Source organism: Neopsephotus bourkii, unplaced genomic scaffold (genome assembly GCF_033783945.1).
Source record: "Neopsephotus bourkii isolate Nb327-2 ecotype Australia unplaced genomic scaffold, CSIRO-AGI_Nbou_v1 NB_196, whole genome shotgun sequence".
NCBI lineage: Eukaryota > Metazoa > Chordata > Aves > Psittaciformes > Psittacidae > Neopsephotus > Neopsephotus bourkii.
This window is the reverse complement of record NW_026900709.1, coordinates 14,035,272-14,055,874: the sequence shown is the minus strand read 5'-3', so window position 1 is coordinate 14,055,874 and position 20,603 is coordinate 14,035,272. Positions and strand designations below refer to the sequence as shown.

At 38.7% G+C, this 20,603-nt stretch overlaps 1 protein-coding gene across 10 annotated transcripts in view; it reads left to right on the top strand.

Moving 5' to 3' along the window:
• Positions 1-11,856, top strand: part of B3GALT1 (beta-1,3-galactosyltransferase 1) — a 201,703-nt gene extending 189,847 nt beyond the window's left edge. For 9 of the 10 annotated variants that reach the window (XM_061343389.1, XM_061343369.1, XM_061343379.1 and 6 more), the window contains 2 exons: positions 9,677-9,715; positions 10,290-11,856. In XM_061343389.1, coding sequence (XP_061199373.1) covers positions 10,498-11,502 — 1,005 coding nt within the window. In that variant the 5' untranslated portion in view covers positions 9,677-9,715; positions 10,290-10,497 and the 3' untranslated portion in view covers positions 11,503-11,856. The remainder of the gene's footprint in view (positions 1-9,676; positions 9,716-10,289) is intronic. The other variant, XM_061343399.1, reaches the window with a different exon arrangement.
• Positions 11,857-20,603: the final 8,747 nt, after the last annotated feature.

Sequence of the window (20,603 nt, the reverse complement as noted above, 5' to 3'; positions counted from 1 at the left end):
GCTCAAGTTAAACTCTGATCTGAGCATAAATGGAAAAGCTGTTAACTGGCTGCTTTCTCCAGAGACAACCAGGTTTCTTTCACTGAGATTCATAGACAATGTTCACAATTTTTATAAAGGGTATAAAGTGGAAAAATAAAGAAACATTCTTTTGGGAAAGAGGGTGGACTAAGTGGGCTTAGCTGATAACCCAGAATGGGTTTACAGTTTAACTAAGGAGGCAGCTACCCATTCACAAACCCAAACAACATTTTTTCAAACTTGTGTCTCAGCTGAGGACACAATTCACTGCACTTTTGAAACACAGTAGAAGAACGAGGACAGATTTACTCCTGGGGATTCACAAGTATATATATTTACCAATTTACTACAACGAGCACTCCTTCATTTGATTCGTCCAAAAACCTCCAGTGACTGTTAGCTCATTTTTAAATCCTTGCCATGAGAGATATGTTTCAGTGTATGTTCTATGAATGTGTAAGTGTAATGTTGTGCAATGGTCCTTTCAACCACAAGCTTCAGAAAACTAAATGCTGACAAATTGTTATGGGTCATGTCTGTGAAATGCTCCATATGTGCTAGCTGAAAGAGCCTGACACTACCTTGCTCTCAAATGTTAGTAGCTCTGCAGAAAATGCCCTCTTTGCAGCTGAAATTTTTCTTGTTCAGTCCCCAGTGTTTCATTTACGTTCAAACAAAACCCCATCTACCATTTAGTAATGACTAAGTGAAAAGAAACGTCTTTATTGTAAAGGCACTTATATATAGCTAGCAACCAGAAGTGCTGGCCCTCAGCTGCACTAAGCTGGGCTGAGATTGGTGGGCCTGTGAACACGTTTACCAGCAGATGATTACACCAGCTCGTTAGCAAGAAATCACCACTCCATGTATTTAAGACAAACAGACAAGGTGATAAATGTCATTCCAGATTTTTTCAATGCAAAGAGGAGGTTAATCCCACTTTTCCATGAGGACTATCCCTTCTCAGCAAAGTAGCTTAGTTGGAAAGCCCAGCTGGTACTCCAGGCACTCAGTGCTGCAGCTGGAGGGGAGGGGGCGCAGCCAGCTGCAGGCAGCTACTACCTGGCTATCTTGGAGCTGCAGGTATTTGTCCCTACCAGATTTAAGGCGATGCTATCAGAAAACCATGCCCAGAGAAGTTCCTGTAAACCGGGGAATCTCAATCACAACTAACCCATCGCCAAAAGGAAAAAGTGTATGTCTGTCTAGGAAATGCTTTTCACGTATTTGAGAACAAGTCCACAGGCTGAAGTCTAAGCCATATTTTCCAAGTTGAAGACAGTTGTTTGTTTGGGAGGTTTTGTTATGTTTCAGTTCTGTGAGAGATAGGTGCAATTTTGAAAGTAACAGCTTGTGTTAAATGTATCACAAGTACTTCACAAAGGGAATTAGAAACCTGAAGCCTAGCTTATAAATAGCTCATGGTGACAAATGCTTCACAAAATTAGCTTCACATTAATTACTGTAATGCAAGCACAAAAAAAAACCTGAACTGCAACCTTCAGGCTCCGGGATGTCTCCAACATGGGGAATATTTCCAGGAAAAAGAAAAAAGAAATGCCCATGTATCCATAGTCACAGCATCCAACAATTTCGCTGGAAATCTGACAACATCTTATGCTTTTTCCAAAGCACAAAAAGTTGGAGCTATGCTATGTCATGGTCACCTAACATTTACAAAAATTTATAGGCTCATTGCTGTGGAAGAAATAGGAAAATAACTTGAATTCTAGCTATTTTTCAGCCTTAAAAAAAATATCTCCATCATTCACCAGTAAAAGATATATAACAATTACAATAAGTATAGGTATCACACAGCTATGCCTGAGATACGGAACAATCCCTCTAGTAACTGTCTGTCAATAACAGCTATGCTCTGAGGTTTTAAAATGTATTTATACATAGCAATAATTAATGTTTCCAGCCTGAAGTGCCCCCAGTTTTAATGAGCTTAGAGGCAAAGTTTCCCAAGCATCATGACTGACACCTGAATGGGCAAGCTGGATTTTAGAACTTTTCCCAGTAAATCCAAAAGTTTCAATTGTTTGTACTTTTCCTCCAATGCCCTGGTAGCATGTGAATTATGGGAAGTAGATTCATTATCCAGTTCAGTGAGCTAGCGTCACCACAGACATTGGAAGTGTTATTTCAGGTGTTCCAGTCTTCAAATAATTGTTACTCCTCCTTTCTGTGACAAAGATTAATTGACAATGGCATTGCTGCTAGGGTAGGCATCTATATAATCAAAGCCACTGTCATTTATTCTTGATGTCATAACCCAGACTGCTGTTTCACAGGCATCACTCTGAATACAAAGGTAATGAAATAGGGAAATTTAAGAAGGGTAAGGCAGGAACAGCAGTATATTTGATTTCAAACACTATTTCTGGAAGGAAGTTTAACCAACTGACTCCAGTAGTTAGGTAAAATTGTTTCATGAGTAATAAAGATTTTGTTAAAGCAGTTGTAAAGGTCGTCCGTCGTTCCCCCCCCCCCGGGATTTTTTTGTTTTGGTGGGTTTTTTTAGGAACTCAAAGCCTCTTTTTTTTTATACTTTATACTTTCATTAGATGCAAAATACTGTTAATGAGTTTGGAGGTGACATGAGCTAAAGATCCTTGCTGTGATATTTCACAACAAAGCACAGCACAATAGCTAAAGAAAATAATGGTTGTGTCTATGGCAACCCAAAGTGAAATCTGTTATTTGCATCAGTTTATAACCATACTGTGATGCAACTTAGGCATTAGTGCTGTAACAGGATGTGATTGATGTAATCACAAATGACTTATCATACCATGACATCACAAAGTGTATTTTAAAATTGTTTCTGAAAAACATTCATGGGAAAAAATGCATGGATCTGACACTTGGCAACTCCTGGACAACTTTAAAAGGAAAAAAAGAAAAAGGAAAAGATTTCTGCTTAAAATGATTCTGCTCTTTCATTTTATGCTCTTCATCTCCTTTCCCTCACCTTTAGTTAGAGCAAAGCATGTATGCTTAAAATGGCTGCTACAAAAGTCCGCAGCAAAACTCCCATTAACAGCGGCATGCAGGGGCTCCAGGTAAATCACTTGCAATCAGCAATAAAGCAAGACAGAGCTGCTGATTGGCACATCCCACATTCTGATATTATTTTGAGTTGAGTAAAATCTAGTTATTAACCATTCTAGATTAATACCTGACTAAGCATAGCCAGTTTGCTAATACTTATAAAGCCATCCATCATAAAGACAGTCCTTAGAGCCTGGTCTGTCATCTCCTTCCACATGGAGTCAGCTGAGTGATACCACTATTGGAGACTTTGGAGAAGGACTAAGTTTCACACACTTTGACCAAGAGCCTTGTTTTCAAACAAATGACCAAAACATTAAGAGGGCTGCTGAAAATGTAATGCTGCGAGATGCCAAATGGGATTTTTAAAAAAAATACATAAAATAAACATTTCAATTTCCCAGGAATGCCAGATTTTATGAAATTGTACTTTCTTTTTCTGGCTTTCAAACCAACTGTGAATACTTTGCCTTTATGAAATACCCAAACCCAGACTGGTGCAGCAGCCAGTTTGGACAAGCTTGAGTCTCGACCTATCACCACTTTGCCCTCCACCACCAGCAGAGGGGGATCTCCAGAGCCAGTTTTATTCAGTCAGCTTTTCCAGGAAGAAAATGCAGATAAAGCTGCCCCATGTAGCCACATCTAGTGCAGACCAGGCTCTTGGTAACCACGGTAGAAGGCAGCTACTCCTCAGTCATACTAAGGCCAACTGTTATCACCCAACTCCCTGAGGAGTGCTCTGTGTGTAAGAAAAAACCTGCCTGAGCAGTGTGTGGCCAACCTAGCAGCTCTGAGGTCTCTGTTCAGAGAAAGCAGGGAAATCTTTTCTGCATAGAAAATACTTCCTGAGCTGCAAAACTTGGAGGCAAATTTATAGCTACAAAGCTCCTGATGTACAAACCAAGCCAGAGAGAAAAGCTGCTCAAACCAACACTGAGATCCCACCTTCATACCTTGCCAGCCAATGAATGGTCTTTCATGCCAAGCTCACATTTCCTAAACAGTGAGTTAGCCCACTCCCATCAGCCACGGTAAATCTGACATTTGCATTGATCAGATTATTCCTAGATATTTCTTACTTTTTTTTATCTTCTGCAATTGAAAATTGTACTTTGCAGCTTAGTCATGGTGGAAACTTTACTTTTTAACTTGCAATAATTCATTTTGAAGCATGAGAAAAAAAGCAATGAAAATAAAGTGTAACTGGTTTATGCAGCGTGACTTGACACTTGAAGAAGAACAGAAAATCCTGGTTATATAGAGATGTATTCATTGAAAAAATATAAGGTAGAATATACAAAAAAAAGTCCCTCATATGCAGATTTGCTTTCTTTTCTACACTTGCAGATGTTGAGCTTACTTTTAACTCTTAGACTCTGCAGTAGCTCATTAAAGGCTAAAGAAGTTTCAGAAGCATGGGCACATTTACTGGAAGTTTTAAAACCTACATTTTCCCTATGTAAGACTCAGAAGCTTTTCATAAAATTCCCTAATGCATAGTCATTGTTAGCTTTTGTTCACATTAAGAGCAGGCAGCAAATATTGAAAAATAATTTATAAGTCCCAAATTTATTTCCAGAGATCTATTGTTCAATTCAGCGATGAAATACAGCATAAACCATCTGCAAACCAGCATTCATGAAAATACAACTGTTAGCTTGAAAGAATCACTCATTCAAATACTTGCTTTCACAGTCAGTTACTGCCTAGGGTAAAGCCCACCATCAGTACTTCTGTGAACAATGAATGATTCTCTATGCACAAATGGCATATCTTAAAACACAGCCTGATTTTCAGAAAATATTTGTCCTTGTTGCCTTCGAAGGCAGGCATGGGAAACGGGCCTCTTTTAACATAGGGCACCTGGGATGCCTCAGAGCGGAACTGATATTTCTAAAAAACACAGACCTGAAATGAATGCTTGTACTTCTCTCCCCTCAACCCAAGAGTGTGGCTCCCACATCTGTTACAGTCCCTCTCCACATATATCCTAGAGAGTAAGGTCTTCCTTTGCAGCATTGATTTGGTTTCAGGCCCATTACACCCAGGCACAGCAGAAGTATTTAGAATATTTAAGAAACCTTCAAATGAAGTTGCCAGAGAGGAGTTTGCAATCTCCTGTTAAATCACCTCTGCCATCTGTCCAGAATTTCCTCAAGAAATTACTATGAAAACATACAGCCAAGAACATAACAGCATCCACAGATTTCTTTGTAGATGTGTTCTTAATGTTCAGGATAATTTTCTTCTCAACAAGATTCAGTAATAAACACAGACTTTTCCTTTGGTAAATTAAGGACTTCATAAAAGTGGAAGACATTTCAGTGTCTTGGTCTGTATACAGATGAAAGCCATGATCATACAAAACTCTCACAAAAATCTCTCTTTGGGGAAAATGGGAAGAGTTTGCCACATTGAGTAAATAATTTAGCAGCTGCATTCCCTCTTTTATTCAGGGAAAGGAATAGGTACATTTTGGCAGAGATGCACAGCGTTAATTTGACTCAGTTGGGCTCTGCCTAACAGGCTCCTGGGTGTCAGGGTAAGCTGCTGCAGCCTCCCTCAGTTTCTCACGCAGGGTCATCCCCAGGGCTTAGCATCCTGACTGCCTCCACTCAGCACCTACATTATGCCTCAGGAGTAGATAGCGTCATGGTATGGGTTACAACTGTGGTCACGCTTCAATAGCTGTGGTTTCTATCATATGCGTCCACCATGATCTAATTACATTAATGCAACTGCACTTAAGATAGGCTTTCTTGAAAGAGAAATATCAACATTTCAGCAGAGACAGCAGTGTTCCAAAATATTGGCAAAATACTGCAGTTGGTGAGTAACTGTTGCTGAACTCATTTGACGTCTGCTTTAAAATTGCCCATGAACAGTTAGCAAGATTCTGAAATGTGCTCATTATCGGGAGGATTATTCTTGATGTGCACTCAGCTTGTAAAAAGTTTGCTGCAAATACAGTCTCCATCAGGTTAATTACTCACAGAAGTTACACAGTGCTGCTTTCTGTACTCCAACAGGGTGGCTTCTCTGGCTCACACAGCACAAGCTGTGAATAGTACAATTAACTGCATGACTTTGATGCACAACATGGAAGCGTGATGCTAAACATTTGCTTTTTGCGATCATCTACTCTAGCAAAGTTTAAGCCTTTTATTACTTATAGTATGACAGCCAGGTTGGGAAAGAGACAGACTGAATTAAAACATTTTTTAAACAAGGATCCAAGAGCTTAACATTGCTGATGCCCTGATAAAAGCTTGCTTTCACCCCAGAGAACAAAGGAAAGGAGGTGACACTTTCCTTTGCCTGTGCCAATATCCCCAAACATGATGCACCCAGTCCCAACTGACAAAAGACAAAGCTGATAAAAAGCTTTCTGTTCTCCCTGTGACAACCCATATCCAGCTGCTAGAGGGTCTTCAAATTTCAACACCAAATTCAAGACCATCATGGCAAAACTACAAAATATACTGAATCCAGTATCATGGACTAGAAATACAATGTATTAGTGAATTTGCTACCCATTTTAATATTTAAGGCAGCTTTTGTCATACATAGTATTGAGTAGGTTAAAAATGTTCTGAAGAGCTTCTGAGCAAACTGCTAAAGGATCCACAATAGCATGTTGACATTGAAGTACTTTCAGTTGTTACTTAGATGAAAGTAGTGGCCTTAGTTCATAGACTTTATTCGTCCTCTTTTCCAAGTGAGTAACTACCAAAAATGTTTTAACACACTAATCCATGCACATTGATTTTTACACTCTGATTTCATTCCTTGTAATTCACATCCTTGATATAAAAGTCCTACATAGTGCATGGCTACAGTATTTAATTTCAGGTCACAACACATGACAAGGAAAAGGTTTGCTGTCACAGACTTTACACTCTGAATAATTTTGCAACCATCAACACAGGAGTAATTCCAGGATAGCCCAAGTTAGGCACTTGTTTAGGTCTTTGATGAATTAGTATAATCTTAAATATCAGAATTTGGCAACCTCTTAAATTCTTGACTGGTAAGTCACCACAAAACAGGTATTTTACTGCTTAGTTCATGTCTTTCCGCCTAATCGATCTATTTTCTTGCTTGTGCAAGCTAAACATTATTGGAATTTCTATGCAGGAGCAGTGAGTGCTACCAGAAATAATTTGTAGGAGCATTTGCCCTATGGCCAAAAAACAACCCCCAAACCACCTGACATAGCTACTTATCTAACCCCCTCTGGGAACCTACAAAGAGAGAGATTATCCCTGAAGGTGCCAATAATCTCAGCTAAAACAGCAGACCAAAACTGCTCAGCAAATTTTGTTACGTTTGCACTATTTGCCAATTTTGTTTGTGCTATTTTCTTCCAAATGTTGCCCATGTATAGAAAAAAGATCTAGTAAAGCAGGAAGGTGAACTTTAATCGTCACATCTTAACCTCACAGCTGAGTAGGAATAGCTGAGAGACCCATCACAGGAAAGCAGAAAGCTGTCTTATTGTTTTTCACCTCAATCTTCCTGAAAAATAATTAAATCTAAAACTTCACTCATCAGGAAAATTATAGCTAGTTCCCTCTTAACTACTTCACCTGCACTCCAAAATTACCACAGAAAAAAAGACAAACTTGTTTCAAGAGAAAATTCAAGGGTCAATATAAGAAATATTCTTCTTGGACAGTTACCTGTAGATTTCATAACTGAGCAAAAAATTCTCTACAGTAGCTTGGAATCTTTCTTCAAAATAGTCTAAGAGTTTTGTGGCCTCTAATCCTTTCAGAGTACACAAGATTGGACATCACAGCCAATTACTGCTGTACAGAGACATTGCTGAACTGAAGAGATGTTTTCTGTAATTTTGTGGTTTGTAAGAAGCACTGGTTACAATTTTCTTCTCAGCTATTTGTTCAGTATTGATGGTAACTAATGCACATGCCTTTATTAAAGAAATTATGTATAAGAGACATGATTAGAGAATGCAATATAGCTTCCTAAAATAATTCATCACATGCAGAATATTAGAGGTATTTGTGAGTCTTAATGCTGGAGTCCATTAAATACAGTGACCCAAGTAGCCCTCACTCTGTATCTCTGATCCACTTCTGTATTTCTTTCTTAACACAGTCTTCTAGACCTTACAATTGTATGTTTTTGATACATTATGGCATTTCACGTTTACTCTTTTTCCTGCTGGGGTTTCTGCTGGAGGCAGTTATCAGAGATTCACAACTAAGCCAGAAAGAAAACCAACCTACCAGATCAGGGAAGTGTTCTGCCTTTCTCACAACTGTGTCTCAGTGACCCCAGTGGGTTGATACAGAAGGACAGACCTCCTATCCAGACATTACAGTAGGCATTTGTGTATATATTTATCACAACTGTATTTATTTAGAAGGGTGTATGTGCCAAGATCACTGTATTTTGCAGCCCTATGGGGCAATTAAAGGCTTCACTTAAATATACTGCTACTACCTCGTGGGAGTGGATCAGAAACCCCAAGTCTTGTGACAAATAGTGAAGGACATCATATTCAACCTCTACCTCATTAAACTTCCTCAGTATTAGGGAAAAGAAACTGAGGAAGCTGTGTAACAGGCCACAGATTCACATTATCCTATTTCATTGAAGGAGAAAGGGATATGTAGGTTCTGGTCATTAAATAATTAAAAGTGTGCATAATGAAGGCTAGCAGGACAGTACTACCTATAAATCTGTAAGAAGAATATAGTCTGTCCATATCAAGTAAACATTCAGATGGTGTCTCTTCTGTTTTCACATCTCAGTGTGAAATGGTAGAGAATAACAGCACTGTAACTGATAGCCTACATAAAGAAGGCCTCTGCACAAATCCTAGGTCACCTGGCAGGAGACCCTGCCACAGAGCCACCCTCTCACTCAGTTTTGGAGAAGGGAAGAAGAGATCATACATACCCAACACAGGGGAGTGACAGGCTCCTTAAGAGGCATTTTGAAGTAATCCAAGCAACATGTCGAAGCGGTATGGAAACAGAAAGGACATTCCTAAGACAGGTCTTCTCCTTTTCAGCTGAATCCATATATATTTTGTTCTGTCCAAGGTAATTACTAAGTATTTAAAAGACTATTGTGTAAAGCTCATCTGTTGCGTGCGTCTACTATCCTTTAGCACTGAAACAATGCAATGGCAAAACCAAGGAATGTGGAGCCTACAGGCACCCTCCAGTGACTGGTGTGCCTTGGAGGAGTCAGTGCTGGTACAGCAGGCTTAATGCAGCTTGTCTCATTTCCATGAAACAATGATAAACAGAAATGGTTCCCAGGAAACATGCTAAGAGCAAAGGAATCTTCAGGGCTGGCATACTCCCCAGATCCAAGGAAGCTTCAAAGCTCCTTAGTGCTGGAGGCAAGGCTGGTGCAGCAGCAGGGATGCAAGAACCCCAGGCAGGTATGCAAGTGCTCTGCATGCTGGCCAGTGAAATGATACTGTTAATATGCTGCCATCACGATTCGTCTTATGTGGTATACCAATGATGCTTGCTTATGAAACGTAAAGACTGGTTTTGGGGGAGAGGAGAAGGAAGCCATCAAGAATAACTGAAATACATTCATTTATTTCTAGACTTTTATGAAGTCCACTCTGGCCCTGATCTTTACATGGGTAAGACAACATACGTTCTCTCTCTCTCTCTCCTGCATCTTTACCAAGTTCAATTCTTTACCAAGCACACCAAACTATGCTCCTTGTTAGCAGAACTGACATTAACATTTAGACCAAATGAAATTTGTAGGCATCCATATGTATATTTGTGACTAATGCTATTAATCCTAAATTAAAGTACATGATTTTTCATTTTTTAAATAATTTTTATGTGTTCCATGGCATATTTTGAAAGATTGTCCAGAAAAAAATGCTAGCAAGCAAGAAAATGCTAGGAACTAGAAAATTATTTCATATACTTTTAAAATTACCTAAATAGCCAACATACCATGCACGCTAAACTTCTTTTATAATCTATGAGAAATTATCAATCATAAAAGCATGACTTTGTGTTGTACTGCTATATTCTAGTTGCACTATCTCGCATTGTGGTACCTCATGAGATTAAAAATAGGATATCCGAGAAGTGCATTAAGATATTTAGCTTATTAATGTCCAATCATATTTAAACTCATTTTTCTTGCCATTGGCTTTTATGATCTAGCAATGGAAAATTTTTCTTCATATTTTTCAGAAATAACAGAAAATTCCAAGAAATGGAAGCTGCTGCTAGTAAAAGAAGAAAAGCTGAGTATCACCACGGTTAATAGCTCCTATTTGAGATCCATGAATGATTACGGAGTTACTGTCCTATGTCGAACTTTCAAGTTTCATTAATAATATGCTGCCTTCCTGGGACATAGGTCCAGTCCTGATACGAAGGCTATTTATTCATTGCATGGATGAATAGAGGAGCTAGAGGAACAATGGCTTCAAAGGTCTCATGCCTATACGTCTTGACAGTAGTTTGCTGGGCAAGTGCTCTCTGGTACTTAAGTATAACTCGCCCTACTTCTTCCTACACTGGCCACAGACAACTCAGTAGCGTAACCATAGCCAAAAAAAATGTTTCCTTTGGCAACATAAGAACTCGACCTATAAATCCACATTCCTTTGAGTTTCTTATCAATGAACCCAACAAATGTGAGAAGAGCATCCCTTTCTTGGTCATTCTTATCAGCACAACTCACAAAGAGTTTGATGCAAGGCAAGCCATTCGAGAAACGTGGGGAGATGAAAACAACTTTAAAGGAATCAAAATTGCCACACTGTTTCTTCTTGGAAAAAACACAGATTCAGTGTTAAATCAAATGGTAGAGCAAGAAAGCCAGATTTTTCATGACATTATTGTGGAGGATTTTATTGACTCTTATCATAACCTCACTCTGAAAACACTGATGGGGATGAGGTGGGTAGCAACGTTTTGTTCAAAAGCAAAGTACGTTATGAAGACAGACAGTGATATTTTTGTAAATATGGATAATCTTATTTATAAGCTGCTCAAACCTAACACCAAGCCAAGGAGAAGGTACTTCACTGGATACGTTATAAATGGAGGGCCTATAAGAGATGTTCGCAGTAAGTGGTACATGCCGAGAGATTTGTATCCCGACAGCAATTACCCACCCTTCTGTTCAGGTACAGGCTACATTTTTTCAGCTGATGTAGCAGAACTGATTTACAAAACCTCCCTTCATACCAGACTTCTTCACCTTGAAGATGTGTACGTCGGACTCTGTCTTCGGAAGCTGGGCATTCACCCTTTCCAAAACAGTGGCTTCAATCACTGGAAAATGGCCTACAGCTTGTGCAGGTACCGCAGGGTAATCACAGTGCACCAGATAACACCAGAAGAAATGCACAGAATTTGGAATGACATGTCCAGCAAGAAACATCTTAGATGCTAAGATTTTTACAGATGTAAATACTTCTTTTTTAAAAAAGAAATTTTGGTTTAGTCTGGTTATTTTTTGACAAAGTGGTCTGCTGATTTACAGGTTAAACTGTGGGATACTGTGAGAGGATTTTTAATGACTGATTTTTCATTCTTGTTTTGACTACTGGTTTACAGACTTCAGGCTCTTTTCATCAGGACATTACACCAACTGAAAGGATCTAGAGTCAAATCTCAGATTTTGTATATTATCCTCTATCACACATATCAGCTCCTGCATCTGTATGTAAAAGGACAGTAATAAACTGTTACAAGCTGCTTAACAGTTCATGCCCCAGCCTCTCAGATAAGACTCAGACCCTAGAAATGAAGACTTACAAACATACTTTCATACGCTTTTAACACCCTACACCCATATGTATTTAGAAGTTTGTTAATAAACTGAGCAGTATACATTTGCACTGACCTTATACACCTGTACTGACATGTATATTTTATAGTACAATGTATGCAATTCCCAAGCAGCTTACTGATGGTATAATAGCAGAATTTAGACAGGTAAGAACATCAAAGTCTCATAAACCTTAGAAAAAAATCCACACACTGAAGTATATATTTATTGACCAAGTGGTATTCCTTTAAATTATTTCAGAAGATACCCCATATCTTTCTGCTGCCTAAAGGAACTCTAAAAGATGAAATACCATTTTAAAATAAAGTAGAATCTGTAGATGAAATAAGACAGGGGAGATGTATGGAAAATTACCTGAGAAAACATACATGAGAAAAGTATTAATGTCTTTCAACTTTTAATTTCATAGCAAGGCAATGTTTTCATTAGTATGAGTGGATCTCTCCATTGTCTTGCATAAGCAATATATATTGAGTGACAAGCATCAATAACCAGCATATTTCTTCAACATTGTTCAGTGCACTATTTACTGACAAAAAGTAACACAAAAGCAGCTTTTTGAGAGTAAGCTCTGCTTTTTGCTACATGAATGAGAATCTCACAGATTTTTAACAGTGTAGAAAAGTAGGAATCTCAAGAGATTCCCCAGAGCATACAACAGAAATCAAATACGCAAACTTTTATGCAAGTTTCATAATGTGCTTATGTCTTCTGAATATGAATGTTAATGAAATGTCATGAAAATTATTTCAAGGAAAATTTTTTGGTAAATTCAAGACACCTCTATTCAGCACCTTCTAACAAAGAGTTAAAATATTACATTTCTCAACAAATAAGTTGGATTGAAGAATTCCTAAACAAATTACACTTATACAAAAGTCACCAAATATATTACTAGCTGCAGGTTATTCAAACTGTCCACAGCACACACACAAGTCTCATTCGTTTCAGCTGACATTACGTGTAACATATGAAAAACTGTTAAGTCTGTATGTTATTCAGGATGTCTATAAAGTTGTCAGAAATTAACTGAGTAAGAATTTAAAGGAAAACTCTGACCTGACTTTGTCATAGGTGTACATAGCTCTTTATAACAGTAAAAAGGGAATGAAGATGCTACCCCAAAAGGTTTGCAGTTTCATGATAAATTGTTAGTCTTATTCATTGATGCAGCACTATCATTTTGAAAGGGACTACTTGTAAGTAAGGTAAACTGTACCTGGCCTTCAAGCCACAAGCAATTTTTCAAACAAATGTACTTCAGATCTAAAGGTGAAGCTATACAACAGACAGCCCAGGAGTTACTGCTAATCAACAGCAGCTTGTGCACCCTTCATAAATGAAGATCAGTAATTTTATATATTGACTCTCTTGCAGTATAATTAAGATTTATCCTTCCCTAGTTGACCTAGTCCTTGTTAAAGTTGTTCTTGCTCCCTATAAACTCAGAACTCTAGCTAAACAAGGTCCAACTAATTGCATAGATGAATATAACACATACATGAATTGGATGAAGTTCAGCTTTTCTTACCCAAGCCCTAGAATATGCTTGTTTAGAAAGGGAAACAAGGGTGGGATTCATCCCCAGCCATCAGGTAGATCAGACAGCATGGATGTCATCCTAGCAGGAACACACTTTGTAGTAACTCCAACCCAAAGGGTGCAACCACTTCTGCTACCCCTCTGCACAGCGCAGTAATTTGGGGTTTCTGAATCCACAGCCAAATGGATTTGATGGCCTTACTTCTGCTCATGCTTGTGGCTTTGGAAGGCAGCAGGACTCCCAAATCCAGACACCTCAGGGCTTAAGAGGCATGGTAGGCAGCCTTGAATTTCCCCTAGTACAAGTAGACTGCATTAATGATTGGTAGGTAGCCTTTGAAAACAGTATCTGAAAAAAAAAAAATGTATCTCCTGCCATTTATAAATAGATAGATCTTCAGAAATGTAAATGTTCATCTTGAAACTGATGTACATAGTTCTAAGGCATTTTCCTCTGTATTCAGCTGTATATATGTGTAAAGTCTGCTTGCTATGTAATATTCTGTTATGCATGGAGCTGAGATAGGCATTATATTTGTCCAGTGTTTCAAGAGCCTTAAGCATGTGTGCCCTAACTTTTGAATGTACAAGATCTTTTCTTTTATTGACAAGTGAATTTAAAAGAACACAAGAAAAGCCTAATTTTCTACGTCTGTTAATTTTCTGATACTAGACTTCACTAGTTTGTTACACTGAACAAATTTATTATTTTCTCTTTGCTCAGAAATTGCAATATTGCAACCTAAAAAGAGAGCAATATGTCTGTCTACACATAGGGGAAGCTTGCTACCCTTCCACTCAGTAGTATTTGTGCCACATGGGGTCCTGTTCACAAACAAGCGTTTGCATTAGGCTACCTTTAATCAAAGAAATACTCATGTTACTTAAAGGTCATTTTGTTTCACTGGACATGGGACAAATGCCAACTCATTTTGTTTCACTGGGCATGGGACAAATGACAACTAGGTTAAAACATGCTGGCTTCTAGTCACTTCAGAAGTGTGATTATAATCACATTTTGATTCCAGAAGGTACATGGACAAAGCACATTGGTTGAAGAAGCTAGGGGGGAAACTCCTCTCTTTTAGAATGACTTTTTCCCAAAAGCATTTTTTTCTAAAAGCCTGAGAGTATTTAAACAGAAGTCTCAAGGTTCATTCTCCATCTTTCCTAATAATAATGTTAAGTGTCAATTCTGATTCTTTATTGGGATTTTTTTTTTTGTCTTTATAATGTAGATGGCAATGGCAATTTGTAAATGAAGAGTGTAATTAACTAGAAAAGCTTGTCAACAGTAACCAAACATTACGTGTAACATTATATATGGCTGTACTTATGTATTTATTTGTCTAAATTGTATATATTGTTTTATCTATAGTGTCTGTAGGAGTGCATTCTTTTAAAGTATTATTTACAGTTTTGTGGGATTGCCAGCAAAGCTGGTAACCGAGATACTATTTTTTTGTATCAATGTCAAATAAAAAAAAATTAAGAACAAAAATTAAAACCTGAAGGTGTCCTGTAAGTTTTCTTCTTCACTTCCTTCTAGAAATGCAAAGGGTATTCTCTGAAAACACAACACCAGGGAATAGGCTCAGTTTTCAAAAGGGAGAATATGGTGCTGCAAAAGCAGATCTGTAAAAAATAGTTGGAAAAAAATGCAGCAATCTTACAAATCATAAAGAGATGCTTTAAAACAACTAAGGCTTTCACATACACTAAAAACCCCTCTAATCACTTTCATTTTCTGTCATTTTCACCGTGGCAGCCCGAGTCTAATTGCAATACTTACATGGTGTTTAATTAATATACAGCTTGGAGATATATAGATATTAACACTAGTAGGATGGATTTTGTGTAGCTTGATTATCTTAATTACAAGCATTCTATTTTCTCATTTACTTAATTGATTGTCATAGATTTCCAAAGAAATTTGCACTGCCCTAAGTGAAAACAGTACATAAAAAAAAAAAAAAAACAACAAACAACCAAAACATCCCAATGACACAAAAAACTCCAACTTAAAACCACTGAAGTTGGGCTATTCAGGCAGCAACGTGCCACAAAAGACAACTGGTATGACAGGAAACATTGTACAAAATACTACCTACTTTTGACTGGTTAAAAGTGGGAATTTAGGCAGTGGAAGAAGAGAAGTTATCTGGAGGAAAAATTAAAAAAAAAGAAAAAAAACGAATATGCCTTATTGATTCAGCTGCACCTGTAACAGAGTTGTCTCAAGTATCTTCTCTGGTGACATGCCTAACACAGGAAAAAGAAGAGCCATTTTTCTGCTAGGTCTGAGTGTTAGCTGACTCAACATTATAACTCTGCCTCACCTGAAAGAATTAAGGAGAGCAAAAGGCAATTTGTCATGTGAGATTTATCCTTGAGCATTTATTCTGCAAAGGCAGTGGTACATATCAAGCTGTGCAGAATTATGTGCCATTGGCTTGTAATGCAACTTTTATCTGGGGGAGGCAAGTATCCCAAACTTGAGGTGTGCTAAGTAATACCTACCAGTTCTGCAGCTAAATCAAGAATAATTCTAATCCCTACATCCCTTTTCCTTTAGGAGTGCCTTTCTCCGACTTATTTTCTAGCATGACCTCTTTCCTCAAACTGAAAGCAGACCTCTCGGGCACCTTAGTATAGCAGTAAAAGGGGAAAAACAGAGAGCTCTCTACAGTAGTATTTAGGAAGTACTAGCAGGCTCAGAGTACAAAATCATTTAGCACAACAGCCATTCTCTTTTGGCAATAAAGATAGCAGCCATGTAAGTGATGTAGGCCACAACCAGCTGAACTCATCCATCTTGATACACCAGCCATAGGGCTCAAAGTGCATCATGCATAGATCATGCATCAATTCCTGCTTAGCATAAGACATTTATCTGAACATCTTAGAAAAGTTGTGCCAAAGTGTAGAAAGAGCAGAAAGGGGTAAAACATTCTGAAACACTCTAAATTATTTTATTTATTCAACTTCATTAAAATTCCTCCTCAAAAAGAATGTTCTATTTCAAGAAGTTTCAACAGTTATCCATTATACATCTTCATACATCTTGAATATGTATGAAGATTTTACCTTCATACATATTCAAGGCCAATAAAGTAAAACACTGGTCTCCATTACCCAGTGTACTGCATTTGGATTGAGCTGTGTGAGGCAAATCAAATTTGATTGAAGTCACAAGCCCCATCAGTTCATAGAATCACAGAATTGTTTAGGTTAAAAAGACAATTTAAAGTTAACCATCTAGTTCTAACCCACCTGCCATGAGCAGGAACATCTTTCACTAGACCAGGTTGCTCAAAGCCCCATCCAGCTTGGCCATGAATACTTCCAGGGATAGAGCATCCACAACTTCTCTGAGCAACTTGTCCCAGTACCTCACCACCCTTATAATAGAGAACTTCTTCCTAATGTTTAATCTAAATCTACCCTCTTTCAGCTCAAAGCCATTCGCCCTTGTCCTGTTACTACACACCCTTGTAAAGAAAAGTCCCTCTCCAGATTTCCTGTAGGCCTCTTTAGATAGTGGAAGGCTGTTTCAAGGTGTCCCCAGAGCCTTCTCTTTTCCAGGCTGAACAAGCCCAACTCTCTCAGCCTGTCTCCATAGGATAGCTGTTCCAGCCCTCTGAGCATCTTTATGGCCCTCCTCTGTCCTCTTTCAAACAGGCTGAAATCCTTGTGTTGGGGGCTCCAGAGCTGAATACAGCATTCCAGTTGGAATACTATACTCCAGAGTGAGCAGAGGGGGAGAAACACCTCCCTCAACCTGCTAGTTACACTTCTTTTGATGTGGCCCAGGATACATTTGCCTTTTTCAGCTGCAAGCAACATTATCAGGTCATGTTGAGCTTCTTGTCTGGCCAATGCCTCCTCAGGGCTCCACAATCCATCCTCTGCGCAGCCTGTAGTTGTGCTCATGATTGCTCCAACGCATGTAGGACCATGCACTTGGTCTTGGTGAACTTCACATGATTTACATAGGCCCTCCTCTTAAGCCTGTCAACCTGCCCCTGGCTGGCAGTTCCAATGGGGTTTACATCTGTTTGCAAAGGGCTGAATTTCATTTTCTGTGTCCAACATGGTCCTTATGTTTACTCGCAGTGAAATCAACTGGGATATCATCAAGGTGTCTGGGGAAGAACACTGTATTCCAGCCAATACTTCACTCAACAGAAACTTCACCTCTTATCAAATGTAAGCAGGAAGACAAAGAAAGTAGCCATTTCTCCAATTACCCATTAAGCCCACTCCTTATGAAGACAAAGTAGAAGAGAGACCTACAAGTTTATAACCTGTTCAATGAAAGCACACATATAACATTAACTCTCGAGAGGAGAAGGTTCTGTAGTGAGTTATATATTTATCTGGCTCTCTGCCAGTTCACTGCTCCTAAAAAGTCTGTTTGGGAACACTAATAAATACATGCCACTGGCAAAAGCAAGAGTACCCTAGAGCCCTACCTACTTCTTGCAATCACTCCCTTTTCATTCCCTACACAGATTTTATTTTGCCAGTCATTACATTAGGAAAAAAAATGGTGGTATAATGATGCCTTTCCTAAAATTCATTTGTCTGGAAGAATCCCAACAGTCTAATTTAGGATAATGTTCTTCCCCCCTTCATAATGAGACAAGTATAGATGGTCTTTTCAAGTTGGCCTCAGGACTCACTTGTGTCCCTGTAGTTCCTTCTCCTCCATTCATCAGACCTGTCACTACACTCTGAGTGTGGACCCCCTGCAACTCTAGTCTCTAATGTTAAGGCAACACTAAACCTCCTCCCTTTAACCTGTAGTTCAGCTAGCTCTTCATAGTTCCAGTACTAAAGGAGCTCCCCCTCCACACTCACTCAAGGGTAGTAGCCCTTGCCATCACCACAGCTGCCCCATCTCACACAGCCTCTCCAGTCATCAGGTCATTCAGCTGTGGCTTAGCCCTCCACACATTCCTTTTCCCTATCTCCCCTCCTTCTGCCAGCAAGCCCTGGAAAGCTGTCTCCTATCTGCTTCCCTACTATTCACTCTTCTTACAGGACTGTTTGTTTTTTTTCCATTACTAGTTTCCCACAAAACTGAGACTTGCACATGGTTTACCAGTCCCCACTTAAACCCGAAACTGTAAGGTAAGACGAACACATTGACTTTCCACCACATCCTTCTCCTTCCTTTGTTTTCCCCACTTCAGCTTTTTGCTCAATTAAAAAAAAAAACAAAACAAAAAACAAACAAACAAACAAACACCCTTGCCTCTCACTCCAGTCTTCTGCACTTTTAATCTGCTTCAATCTAGAACATTTCCATGTTATTTCCATCACTCTTTCCATTTTCCCAATGTTATTTTACATACCATCCTCCCATCTAATGCAGCTGTTCAAACCAGCCACAAAAATTACAGCACAGGGTTTTATGAAGAGATGGTCCCTCCCTGAAAGGTTTACAGTCCTACACTGTCCAATACCTGACAAAGTGAATTCAGTGAGTTTCAGAGGACAATTAATAGTTCAAGAACCTTTTCTTCAGCATTGCCTGGCCTCGTTTTAGGTATATGGAAAAAAAACCAAAACAGCCCGTCTTTCATCTTGTCGCTGCCTGCAGAGATTATTGCACAGCTTAACATCTCAGTATCAAGTGCTTTTATATTTTTATTATTATTATTCCTTATTTCTTTTATTTCCTCACATAGCCCTAAATAGTTCATCAGAATTCAAAACAGCACTTTTTCACATTTCATTTTAACTTCCATTTAATCAAATATGCCTTATTCCATAATTTCAGTGTTTTAACCTTTTTATCTGCTTCTGCCCCCTATGTTGCCTCCACTCTCCTCATAACTTTCTAATAGCCAGGCATCTGCACAGAATTTATTACAAGATTTGCATGAAGGCTAAGCACAGCTGTACTTTTCCTCTATTCCAGTTTTTGAGGTATCAACAACTGTGTTACTAGATTAGTTTCACCAGACAGGACAGCTTGTCTTACATTATCACATAAGAGAAAATTTTGCTAGCATTAGAACAGAAAGCAAGTCTACAGGGCTATAGACATGGCAGGTGTCAACATACCCATGCCATTTTACACACCGAGGATGCCCCACCTCTAGAAACGTTCAGGTTGGACAGGACTTTGAGCAACCTGATCTAGTAAAAGGTGTCTCTGTCCATGGCAGGTGAGGTTGGAACTATGTGATCTTTAAGGCCACTCCCAACCCAAACCATTCTATGATTATTTTTTTTAAATATATCATTAATGAACTTTCTTTATATAGAACACCATTTCCCCTCACAAAGGACACATAAAGGGCCAGATCAGTCAAGATAAAGTCATCAAGGTGAACTGAGTCATCAAGGTGTTACATTTGCCGTCAATTTGAAACCACTCAATTTCCAGTTCTACCAAGTTTTAGTTGCAGGATGGTTTATGAAATGAAGAATTACTGTCTCTGGGGAGTGGTATCCTGTACTGATGAGGGTGACTTGGTACTTCCTGAGCACCACTTTATTCTGACCAATTACTGCATATCTGTACTTTGAATTACAAGCTCAGCCGATACCAAGGTTGATGGCAGGCTGCTTTAATTGGTCATTAAAAGCCAATATTATTTACTGCCTTGTTACTTGGATTCAGAATTTCTACACATGGGGATAAAACTAATGGGCTAAAGAATATATACAGCATGTAATTAAAACTACATTTTTTAATAGAGGAACATACATGCACGCAACGCAAGTGCTGGCATATACTTAGAAGGACAGGTTATGGAAGTATACATTTTAACTTGCATTATACTGCGATTCAGCTGTTACTTCAAACAGATGGGCGAGTCGTGCAACATTTTTTAACTGATTTAATTACTTGTAAAAGCATTGGCTTGTGTTAATTAGGTGCAATAAATTACACAATGGTTCAGAGATTCCTTTAAAAGTGGTATTGAACATGTAGTATTGATAGCAAAACAAACTAAGCCTCTCAAGCCAGTATCTGACAAAGTAGTTACTGGCTATTTGTGTTATTGAAACAGAAATGAGCAAAAAACCCCACCATTCACACAAAACCCAGCCAGACAGCTTTTTCACTCACTCCCCCCTCTTCTTGTCCTCCCCCTACTCCTGGAGGGACGGAGAGGAGAATCAGAAAGAATGCAACTCCC